Raw genomic sequence first — 12,990 nt, forward strand, 5'->3', positions numbered from 1 at the left:
GTATGATGGGCTTTATGTCCTTTTAAACAAACAAATCACCCTCTAAAACACTGACTTTTTGCCCATGAATGGAAGTGACAAGGCACTGGAATTCATGCCAAAGACTGCAGCCCCCTTGGGCCTGAAGTGATATTTGTCCTGAGTCCCTGTTTGCAGGTAGGAATACAAGCCAAAGACTATCCAAAGTCTCTGGAGGAGCTCCCAACAGCTTCCTAAGAGAATAGGCAGCATTTCATGTGTATGTCTTGAATAATTCTGAAATTTAATGTGTATCCCTTTGGGTTTTTTAATTATTTTCTGATTTCTAAGTTGCTGTATCATCATCTCTTGATTATAGGTATTTTTAAAAATTCTACCATGGACAGAGGCATTTGACTACTTGATTGTTTTAAACATTTTGGTAATGGAGAAGAAACACTTTTTCTGGATAATAACATTTGCTCAAAAAAATCATGAAAGGACACAATGGTGTTGTTTTGAATAAAGGGCTACCCTCAAATACAGCAAACCCAAATAATGATCTGCTCAGCAGCAGTACCAGAACCATTGTTATATTAAATAGGATGTCAGATAATAATCTCTGTGGGAGATGTCTTTTGTTATACACATGTTAAATACAAGTTTTTTTTATTGTGTTCAGGTTCAAAAATGCTACATTTTGACCATTTAGTTGCAAGAGAAAAAGAGAATATTCTCTTTTATGGCATATGACAGTTCAGACTGGGTGTGGAACCATGCAGTTATCTACAGCGTCATACTGGAAAGTGAAGAGAAAATGTAAACACTATGTTAGTGTGTTACTGTAAAACTGCATGAAAAATGAAAAAGCAAGCCTGGAGCCTGATTCTGTCAGTCATTTGCCGCCTGTAATCCCAATGACAGTTCTTGCTGCATAACAGGCCAGTTCTAGCTTTGAGGCAATAAAAAAGGCTCCGTCTCATGAGTGTTCATATTGTTAATTAACATGATTCTTAGTATTATTATGTTTAAGAGATTACTTATAGTTGTTCTGCTTCTCCTTGTGACAGATAGCTGTCTGTGGACTCTGAGGCAGCTTGCATAGCTTCTCGTTACAAATATGCCTTTGAGAAGCTCCCTTTCTGCACTGGAAATGCTCTGCCCATTTGACTGTGCAGATGTAGTCGTGCAGTTTTCATTCTGACACAAGAGTACATACCTCAATAAGGCACTCAGATTTTCTCATGGATTGTAAGATTGCTTTTCTCCTCCTGCTGTCTCTTGCTAATGGATTGTTGAGAATGTTCTCTTACTAAGTTCTACAATCTTGCTCAGAATCTTTCCTTGGGAGAGAAGTTTGTCAAATACCAAAATCACTGGCTTTTGGATGGAATTTCTAGGTTGTGCTTCCGCCTGTATTGTGCTGTATTGCTTTGAGAACTTAAAAATTTTTGATGTTCCTAAAGAAATTATTTATTTTTCTCTTCATTAGCCAAAATCCAAAAGAAAAAAATTACCTCCTCATTTTCAAGGGCTGATATCAACAAGAATTCCTGCATATACGTTAGGTGTCTTGTGACATCTATAGCGTATGCAAGAGAAATTTTCTCCCTGCAATATTCAGATGGCCTGTTAACACTCTTTCAAATCCTTTGTTTAGGCTTGTCCCAGCCTCTGTGAAAAAGAACTGCTAATTAAAAAGGGTTAGTGGACAGATGCTGGAGATATGTGGTATGCATTTATTTAGTTATATTCTAGAAAAACTTTAGATACTAGAAATAATCAAATGAGGTTCAATTGTCTTGAGTTACATTTTCTTACTACTCTCTGCTTCCTCCCATCTTCACAATCTCCTATGATCAATCTCACTGCATTCAATTTGAAATTCCATCTTACAGTACCTTTTTCACAGATATGCTATTTTTTTCTGCAAGCATCCCAATGCAAGAACAAGATTTTGTTGTTCACCAAGAGATCCATCCTTTATTTTTAAGAAAAAGGAAGCTCTCCTTCTAAATACTACTGTAATACAAAGCAATAGTATCAAAGAGCAAAGTGTTCTGAGTTGGAGAAAAAAGGCTAGTCAGAAATGCTTTTCATTGTCCAAAGACAAGTTTGGATGTGTGGGAGAAGAGTCACACTGTACCCAAAGACAGTTCCTGATTCAGGTCCCAGTGTTGTTCATCCCAGCTCCTTCTGTCCTATTTCCAGCCTCAAGAACACATCACTAAGCTCTGTATCTTTCACTGCTGCTGTCACTTGGTTGTGCCAGTTGGCTGAGGGAGGTGTTTTAACAATTTGCAACTGTGCTCATGTTAATCAAGGTGTTTTGAATGTGTCTAGTGGCTTGTCACATGTCTGTACTGAGATGGAGCAACTTCTGTGGGGACTAGTTTCCAGAAGGGGGATGTTTTCTGGGATCTGCCTCATTAAGATTATGTAGGATAGGTGTCTAGGTTCTGCTTTTTAGTTTTAGAAAGAGAAATCTTTCAATATTTACTGAATTTAATGCTGAAAAGTCCAGCTGCCCCTGCAGTCACATGGGTTTTCAGTCCTCCAGGCTTTTATGTCTGGAAAGGGCATAAGCATTTTCAGGAAAATGAGGATCTGTGGAGTCAGGGATGCATATCTAATTGATTAACAAGCTGGGAAGCATTAAGAAAATTATCACAGTAACATTTACATGAAAATCTACAAATACTAATAGAGTTGTTGCTTTGTATTATACCCCAAATTCTGTCAGTTGGGCACTTCCCTTTCTAAGCATCTCTCCCTTTTTTGGTAGTGGCTAACTTATTTATGTCTGATGGGCAACTTGGTTGAAATAGGCCAAAGCTACTCTCTGATAAAATTTGACTTTTACACTTCTACCATTAGATCTCATATAGTCTTGAAAAAATATTCTAGGATCAGTTTTTCTAAGGCTCCTAAATGTGCTGGGTTTTTTTTTTTTTTTTTTTTTTTTTTTTTTTTTTTTTTTTTTTTTTTTTTTGCCACAGAACAGTTAATACTTGTGTGATTTTTAAGAACTTCCTCCTATATCTTCCCCAGATAAATTTTGCTTTTAATGACTTTTCAAAGTATAGGCAATTTTGGAAAAGGGAGCAGTGGAAGAAGTAACCCTTTTTCTATTAGCCTTGCAAAATGTGAAGAAGTTAGCATTGAAAAAGGCATGGTATTTGGGGAAAGAATTAAAACTAAAAATTGAAAATACATACCAAGTTGATCAGACTTAGTCTTCTACATCCTGTGAAAGAGGAAAATATAGGAATGCAATTTAGACATTTGTTTCAATTTTTTGTTGAATTTAGAACAAAAGTGATCCCATCTAAAATAGCAATAAGCTCTGATGTAGAACAGAATCCCCTTTTTATTGAAAAAAACCCCACCAGAGAATAGGTTAAAAGAATGTTCATGCTGTTTACCTGTAAGCTTGAAATCAGAAAAAAAAAATAAAATTCAGTGTTTTTTGATATTGTGATTCTGACTTAAGAGCTCTTGCTGCAGTATTACTTGATTAACTGGCCTGTGCCAATGGTTTAAGGACAGGAAGCCAACTCAATGTATTATTTTAGGGGAAACAGTAAATAATGTTAAATCATACTGCTTTCCTAAAACTCCTCTGGAGTTTTGCTAGTAAAGCGCTATCAGTGTTCAATACAATCCTCACCTGACTCTGAAGAGTTTGGTCAGCAGGATGATTCCTGGAGTTCTCTGTCACGGCAAAGTACCAGATAAATCTTAGACAGAGATAATTGTGCCTAGGTTTGTTAGAGAAATTAAGTTATTTTGGCTCCCTCAGCAGCCAGTGAAGCACTTAGATGAACTGGTCTGGAGAGGTTCATCCCCAGCTGTCTCATGAGTCAACAATGAAACAAAAAAGAAGCCTGGATGACTATTTATCGCAAAATACTTTATTTTTATGTAAATAAAGTCAGATAGATATTCTTGCTGTTGTTCACATAAGTAGTTTAAAATTTCCACTAGCCCTGCTGAAATTTCTTAAATAGGCAGAGCCAGACTTGGTCCCATATGTGGCCATAGCAGCAGCAACAGCAGCGTGGTAGTTGATTGGAAAGAGTAATTTGCTAAACTTTTAGACAGAAATATGGATTTGTTAAGATATACTTGGATTTATTTAGGTGCCATCATAAGCAAGGTGCAATGTTTCAATTCAATTTATTTTAAATTTGAAAACTTAAAAAAGTGATTTGAACATCACTTGATGTTTCAAAAAGCCTCTTCTGCCATTTAAGAAAACATTTCTAGCTATTTCATTGAGTCTTCTAACAATTGGGTATTTATCACAAGACCACGAGACCAAGCAAAATATATCAAACCCAACTGAAATGCAGGCATTAAAATGCCAGTCCAGTTGTTCATATTCCACTATTCTGTACTAACAAATCATAGAATTACAAAATGGTTTGGGCTGGAAGTGGCTTTACCATTCATCTATTTCCAACCCCTCTTCCATGGACAGGGACACCTTTCTTTCACTAGAGGAGGTTGCTCAAAGCCCCACCCAACCTGGCCTTGAACACTTCCAGGAATGGAGCAGCCACAGCTTTTCTAGGCAACCCAATCCAGTGCCTCATCCCCCTCACAGTAAGGAATTTCTTCCCAATATCTAATCTAAATCTACCCTCTTCCAGTTTGTGGCCACTATTAAAGTACATCTAATTTAGTGCAGTACTGTACTTCATTTGGTCTTTAAATTCTAAAAAACTCTTTAGAAGGGTTTCTGAATCCTTTGGTATTGTGCTGTGCAGGACAATTCTGTTATACATTTCACTGCATTGTTCTGATTAAAAACTCTTATTTGAAGATCTGTATTTTGCATGTTTTCTATGAAAAAGTGCTATTTAGATATTGCACACTGTTACAAATATGTTGGGCATTTTAGGACACGGTGTTAGATCTTAATAATTTATTATGACAAAGTTGTGGCATATTTGGAGTATTTAATTTTGGAAATGAATTGGTCTTGCAATACCTGAGGAAAATCTGACATGCAGGAGAACACTAGGGACTATCTAATTTTTGGGAGCCCAATGTGCAAAGAAGTGCCTAGTGGTACCTTTGGGAAAATGCAGTTACTGTCAGTGAAACATCTTAGGCATTCATCTTCAATTTTGGATGCCAAATCACTTTGAAAAATTTTAAACCATTTTTTTTCCAAGTTTGAGTAATAGTTACAATACTTCCTCGTTCTCATATTTATATTAATCTCCCAAGTAGCAAGCAATAGGAGTAGGGGAAATGGCCTCAGCTTGTGCCAGGGCAGATTTAGATTGGCTTTTAAGAAAAATTCCTTCATTTGAAAGTGAAGCATTGGAATAGACTGTCCAGGGAAGTGGTGGAGTTGCTGTCCCTGGAGGTGTTTAAAAGAAGTGTGGATGCAGCACTCGGGGACATGGTGGAATTGGGACTGTTGTTTTAATGGTTGGACTCAATGATCTTACAGGTCTTTTCCAACCTAAATGATTCTGTGACTATGATTTTTATTAGAGGTAATATTATTATATGGTGTCTACGAAGAAAATGAAGTAGCTTGCATGTTTATGTGTTTCCAACTGTGTTATACTGAAAGATGTAATTTTCAGTGTTAATTTGCCTAAACTAGAAGGTAGTATTTATGCACATGTCAGGTCATGGTGTTTGGCATTCAGCAGGTGTACATGTGTGCCCATTATCTGACTAAACAGATAGCTGTGTTTCTTCAGAACTGAGCCAGACTGATGTAAAGTGTGAAAGTATGTAGACAAAACTTTTGTACAACAGCTTTGGCTTTTATTTGTACTGGATCTCAAAAATATGCCAAGGTAGCAACTTTAGAGACAATGGATCTCTAACCATGGGTGGACAGTACACAAAAATTACAAAAAAGTAAATTGCAAAATTCTTTTTAGTGAATATACTGCTCCTAGTAGTTTAGACTGAAATACAATCAGTTCTATAGTATATCAATAATTTGTAAATTTATGCCAAAAATGGACATAAGAAATTAAATGAAGAATTAAAATAGAATTTTTTTTAGATTCTGTGTAGAAATACAGGAATTATTTGAATATGCCAGAAAAAATATTTGGTGTTTCACATGAAGATACTGCAATAGTATCTCACTTTAAACAGCAGACTTCATGATGCTGCATACAGTTGTTATAGTGAAAATAGATATTTTAAAACATATTAAACATGTGAGTCTCTCCTTTCTTTCAGCAATTATACCAAGAGAGCTAATTTCTAGATGAACTGGGCCAAGGATTTCTGATTTCAACTGCTAAAAATCAGCAACCTTGCAGGAGTTATTACTCTGGAATTACTCTGTAATTCCAGAAAGGCTTGTTGTAAGATGCTTTGATTGTTGATAACCAGATCTAAGGAGCATCAAAGTCATGAAAGGGTCTTCATCAAGTTTAACACACTTTAAGGCAAAACAGCACTTATTAGACTAGAAAGAAGTACTGACTAATTTGATTTTCCATTAGGCAGCTTGCAAAAGTATATCTGTCAATGATTTGTAAATTCTTTAGAAAGAGAAAAAGGGATGAGTGTATAAAAAGTTCAAACCAATTTGAACAAAAAGTTATTTCCCGCAAATGCATGCAAAAGTGCATATCCACTAAGGTGGTTAAGTGTGCATGTTGCTTTGTTGTCATTGCTGTCATCTACAGGCTCTGTGGTGATCTCAAAATAGTTTCAAATATGGGAGGACTGAAGGTGGTTGGTCATATCCCATGGGTTAGTGAGGGAATTCCAGCCACTTCCTCAATGTCAGTCACTTCAGAAATTGTTCTAAACAAAGGCATCCATGTGCACAGGCAATCTAGCAGGTTTTCCTTACATCATTTATCAGAATGCTCTTCACCTATGTTGTATTAGAGGCTGGGTGTAAGCTGTGTGTCAGCTGAGGAGATGTAAAAACCAAAACCAGATGTGTGTTCAAAATGTGACTCCTGCTTCAGTGCAGTCACGAGCAGTATCATGCTTCCATGTAAATACAAAACAATTCTGTATATTGCTTTTGTGTGATGGACATACAGTCTTCTCAGAAGGTCTGTATTACACTGTTCACCAGATTCCTTCTAAGTTTTATTCATCCCTTCACCTGAGAGTTACTATAAAATTTTCACGTCTTTTCTATCTGTCCTTGGTTCAAAATGTCAAAAATGTTATCCTGCCTTGTGATTTGCTACCTCTAGTAGATTAATTTACAGGATTTCTTCTTTTCTTTTGCTTTATACATGGGTAGTTCCAGAATAGTTATTTCCTGCTTTACATCACTGTGAAGTGAGAGAAATACCAGACTGGGGCTGGGAAGGTTAGTCCTCAGACAACACTAAGCACATTCCAAACCAGCTAAATCTGGTTGGGAATTTTTTGGTAATGCCTTTTTTTTTCTCCTTTAAGAGATGGTTGTGAAGGGTTTTCTATTTTGACATAAAATGAAACCTCATTTTCTGCTAGTTCAGTGGGCAGGTTGCGGGTCCAGGGATTGTGGGGGCAACCTGGGAGCCCTTGGAAAAAGCTCTCCTTGGCTCCCACATTTCCTGCTGTAGTTCCAAACTTGTAGGAACCAGCACTCAGCACTCAGCTCTCAGAGGGTAGCTTGGGAACCTATGAAATGTCCTTTTGGCTGAGATCTGCAGGCCTCCTTCTGCAAAATTGAATTATATCACTTTTGCCATGTTTTCCAAGGCCTTTGAATCTCACCCTCAGCTTGGGAATTGAGAGATGTTCAGAACCCAACAGAGATGTTTGAGCTTCTTACAGAATTGGTTTTACAGCTGTAGTTATGAGAGAGATCATGAATAATCAGAAGTAGAGTGAAAAAGGAAGCTGAGTTAAGCCAGAAAGGGGCTTCTGAGCTTAGAAGAGTGAGATATTAATTCAGTTTATTTAAAAACAATTTTTTTAAGTGGTTATTTCAAAGTAATTTTTCCTCTCAGGCAAGGCTTTTCAAAATTGATCTTTTTGAGACTTTACAGATATGGAATTTTGCGAAGCAGAAAAATCTCCTTTCTAACAGCTCTGCTCGTGGTGACAGAGAACTGTGTTCATCTTCTCAGTCAATGCCATACTAGAGCTCTGTTGATGGAGCCTGAACCCTGAGCAGATGATTTTTCTCCTGTGCTTTGCTACAGTACTTTACTCCCCAGGTGACTGGGTCATGTATTCATCATATTTTCCCTAAGGTTCACTCTAGATAGTTCTTGACATGAACATACCAACAGCTGCAGTGATGATTGAGAGAAATTATGGGTTTACACATATTTTGAGAGGAAGATACTCCAGTACCCAGAGATTTCCTCTTTTTTGCAGGTGCTAACTTGAGTTCAATATTTCAATAGTGAGCACATGACCACTACACTCCTTTTCAAAGATAAGTGCTTGATTTTTATAACAACACTTTATTTTTTGTTTTATATAACACCCCAAAAAATTTATTCTCTCCCATAAATAAATAAACTGGGAGAACTGGTGTTCAATTGACTTTTTGGTCAGAACATTAGGTTTTTTGGCTCACATATCACCTTCTAAAAATCTGGTGAAGGGTAGGTATAGTTACAGGTTTAGCTAAAGACCTGAGCTGGAGGAATTGTCCAGGTTTTTGCTCACCATTTTCCAAGAACATAATTGTGTGAACATCACTGTTACAGGACCACAGTGAGGTTTCCATGCAGCCAACAGAGTCAGTGCACCTTGAACATACATAAACCAGTGGCATGTGCAGTGGTACTTAGCCAGCAAATACAGAGAGGAATCTAGTGGGATGAGTAACAAATTCAGAGTAACATCACCTTTCCAGAGAGGCAGTTTTATATTATATGGTGTTTTTCATTGAAACCCTCCTGCAAAGACTTTAGAGCTCTGAGTAGGGTGTCTGCCTGTCCTGCATGTAATGTTAACCTCTGTCATGACACTGGGGTTTACATCAGCATCCCTCCATCTCTTAGATTGAATTATTTCCAAACTGGAAACAAGTTCAATACTTTGTTCTGTCAAATCAATCCAAGTATAATTTATTGCAGTATTGCAGCCTCTGGTTGCCTTTCCTGCAGTGCTGCTTTGCTGGTGCCTGAGAGTTTGTTCTCACGTAAGTGGGGAGAAACAAGCCTATTGCACTAGTGAGGAAGACCCATAAATCCCTGTCTATTTCTGAAAGCTATTTCATCTTCCATTCCCAGACAGACTGTGGTCACATCCTTTAGAGATAGTAGAGTGTCACATTAAAAATTGGCATTCTGCAGGCCATATCCAAAGTCAATAAATGGACTTCAATTTTTAGAGGTAAAAATCTAATCCTGATAATGGCTGGCTCCTCAGTTTCTGGAATGTTATGAAAAGCACAAAATCAGTTAAGCCCATACAATTAACCTGTTTTAAGGTTGTGGTCTAGGAACTGAATGGGAATAACTTCAAAATTTTCTTCCTAAATTAATTGACATTTCATATCCAGTTCATATCCATGTTTTTGGGAGTAGGAAAGTAAAACTCTTCAAAAACCAAACGAAACCAAACAAAAAAACCCCCAAAAAACCAAAAACCAACCAACCAAAAAGAACCCAACAAGCAAAAAACCACACCCAAACCCCCTCAAACATGGCCATATCCTCAGCAGGCTAAAATTTACACAGTAAATGTAAATTTGAGTTCAATGAAGCTTTGAAAATTTGTGGAAGTTCAGAACTGGGCTCAGTAAATTGCAGTCTCTGTAATGGGCTTATATGTGCATCAGTATCTCTGCTATTATCCCCACTTTGTTTATTTTCTTGGTAATTCTGATATGTCTTTGTATATTAATGAAGAGGATTATTATGAGCTTCATCTTTCAGGAAGATTGTTTTGTATGTAATCAGGGAAAAAAAGCTGCGTAAATATTCTTCCTAATGAAATGCTAGGCAAGATCATACTGGAGTTCATCATCAACAATGATGCAAAAAAGATTCTATCATTCCCTTTTTTGGGGGGATTCACTGCACCTTTAACCTTAAATGTGTAAATGCTATGAAATTAGTAATGACAGGTTTTGAATCAGAAAAATCCACCATATCTAGTTGAACAACAAAATATCTGGAGTGTTGGAAGGCTGGCATTATCGAAAGAAAAACAGATTTTTTTTAAGTCATTTTAATCACATCAGTCATGTTGCAGCAAGGAATGCAAATATTCATATACTACAGATTGAGGCTGCTCTGAATGTTCTGACAATCTGTTAGGTTTTGAGTGATGCTTCAACCCTATCACTTGGGTTTTTTTGTTTTGTTTGGTTTTGTTTTTTGGGTTTTTCTTGGTTTTTTTTTTTATGACTATAAAAAAACACTACTCATCTCTGTCACATGCTGCACAGGATAAAAAGCCTTTCAGTTTTCTTAACAAGAATCAGACGGCCAGGGTGCTGCTGGAACGCAGAGAATATGCCACTGTCTGTTCAAAGTACAGCTTAATGAGCCAGACTAAACACAGTGGACAATAGAGCTGTGGGGGGAAAGGGCTTCTCGTGGATCTGTGGATCAGCTGCAGCTTTAACATCTAACTAGTTTCATTTTTCATCTTTGCAAGTTCCATTTCCCTGTTTTGTTGGTATAAACTGCATTTCAATGAGCGGACTTTCCTGCCTAGGTGATGGTATGGTGTGCTTTGCAAAAGGATGTCGTGGATTATGCTAGGAATAATTCCTGTGTTTCTTTTTCTCTTTCATAGTCACGACCTATTCCCTCACACCTTACTTCAGCAGTTGCAGAGAGTATCCTGGCTTCCGCCTGTGAGAGTGAAAGCAGAAATGCTGCAAAAAGGATGCGCTTGGATAGACAGCAGGTACTGTGCTCTTTGGGGGTCTGCCACATCCATATTTATAAATGCACTGGACTCATTTACATAGGGTGCCATGCAGAAGGGTGGTGCAGTGCCTTGTACGCTTCTTGCTAGCAAGGTTAATTAAAATACAAAAGCTGTAGTTTTTTTTAATGAATACACAAGCATGTCTTTGTCTATATTTACAAAAGCTGTGTCAGGGTGTCTAATATATTTGTAATGTCCAGCTGGATAAAGCTATATATTTACTTTTTGATGGCTGTAGATTTTCAGAGCATAATGTATAATCCCTGTATTAGAATTAAAAAGAACTGAATATAGAGTAGATATAATGTACATAAATAACAGAAATTGTGCATGTGTCCATGAATCAGTGTATTTATTTGTGCACAGATTCTCTTTGAAAAAGTGTATGCATTTTAAATAGAAGGTGAAATATTATTACTGACTGAAGATAGCTATTTGCCTGAAACAGAGAAGTTGCAATGCTGTATAACAAAATCCTGTCAATTAACTTATTAGTGAGTTTTTAAAGCTCATATGTTTTTTTCTTGTGTGATTATTCACATTTTGTTGTGCATGTTATAATTTTATTACCTTGAATTTTCTGGAAATTGCATGTTTTCTTTCAGTTTATTAAAATCTAACTGGTAGTTCATTCCAGGCTTTGATTATTTACTCACTCCGCAGATACAGTGAATGTCTGACATTCATATTACAAAGACTATTATGCTTTATTTCTCTTCAAGATTGTAACAAAGTAAAAATCTTAGTGATATCTCATGTGTTCCAAAATGTGCTTCTGTCATAGCAGATGAATTTTTATTTTATGGATTAGAACATTTTTTAAAAGAACATTTTCCTTTTATGCATAGTCCATTGAGTTCTTTCAGGTCATGCCCTAACTGTATAAAGGATTACTACTGCTATACTTATAAAATGGATAGTTTAGGATCTGAGAGTGCATGTTGCTATTTCTTTTTGCTGTGATATTTTTTGCTAGCATTTTCATTATTGTGCTACATTTGCCTTAGGATTTACAAATCACATGAGATGTCAAAGCACTGTAATACTAAATATAATTTAGTTTAGAAGCAGTGCTCATTCAGATTGTGCAGGTTTTATATTCTCTCATTTTCTCTCTGATTTTTCAGTAATAATAAAAAGAAAAGCTACAAAGTCAATGTGCTGTTAGCCCAAAGGGAACTAGAAATGACTTGCAAAAACATCAGTTACTTTCATTGCACAAAACTACTGGCTCAATCCCTTGGTCCAGTTAGGGTGAGGCAGAGTTTAAGTGATTTGAGTGAGAATCCCATAATGCTCTTCAGGGAGCCAGAGACCTGTTGAAACAAAAGTCAATGTTTAAATGATAGTTAGAACTCAAAAAACTATATTAATAGGATTTTTTTTCTTTCATTTGTAGTATTACTATCACACAAGGACTTGATAACCTCTGTGGAGGGAGAAGCATATCTTTACTTTTCATTACAGAATTAAAAATCTGCAGTCAGAATATCTCCCAACTGATTGCCTTAATTGCAACTGTGATGCTAAAGTAGCAAAGCTGCCTATGAACAATGGGTGTTGGGTTCTGCCTCCTTCAGCTCTTTCCCCTTTTTCCAGTGAGTTCTGGGAACACAGTGGAATTGCAAATAGCACCAGCCATTTGATTCAGCAAGTAGTAAATTATCTGAGCTGGTACAACTTTGGTGCTTGCAAAACTACTTGTGAATTCAGGACAGATATGCTGAGTAGATATGCTGAACATGCTGGAAAAAAAATATAGCAGTGTGTGTTAGGTAGCCTCATAAAATTTAGTAAGAAATTTACCCTTCAGGGTGGAATAGATAAGTCATTAGAGAAGTAGAAAACCTTGGGTTTAGCCCCAGTTCCATTGAAATTTATTATTTATTCTGAGGATGGGAAATTAATGAAGTAGACTGAGAGCACAGCAGTCCAGAGTATTTCTGAGTGTGGCATTTAATGGACAATAGTGTGCTCAGTTCATCTGCTGAGATGAGAACTGGATCTGTATCCTCACATGCAGAGTGTGACTAATAGATAAAAGGGTTCTATTTTGCTTGTCTTCCTATTTTTTTCTCTTAACTTACTATTAAATTTCCTTCACTTTTCTTATAAAAATCTAAAATATTATATTTTCATTAGATTTTTTTTTCTTAAACATAGAAAGATTAGAAAAGTTCTGTTCAT

General features: G+C 36.6%; 1 protein-coding gene across 3 annotated transcripts in view; it reads left to right on the forward strand.

Moving 5' to 3' along the window:
• The window catches only part of NOL4 (nucleolar protein 4), a gene marked incomplete at both ends in the record, with an annotated part of 183,696 nt that overhangs the window by 139,768 nt on the left and 30,938 nt on the right, over positions 1–12,990 (forward strand). For all 3 annotated transcript variants that reach the window (XM_084203142.1, XM_084203143.1, XM_084203144.1), the window contains one exon: positions 10,666–10,779. In XM_084203142.1, the coding sequence (XP_084059268.1) occupies positions 10,666–10,779 (114 nt within the window). The remainder of the gene's footprint in view (positions 1–10,665; positions 10,780–12,990) is intronic.

The sequence above is a fragment of the Fringilla coelebs genome (assembly GCF_963513975.1).
Source record: "Fringilla coelebs genome assembly, chromosome: 1".
In the NCBI taxonomy this organism is placed as follows: Eukaryota; Metazoa; Chordata; class Aves; order Passeriformes; family Fringillidae; genus Fringilla; species Fringilla coelebs.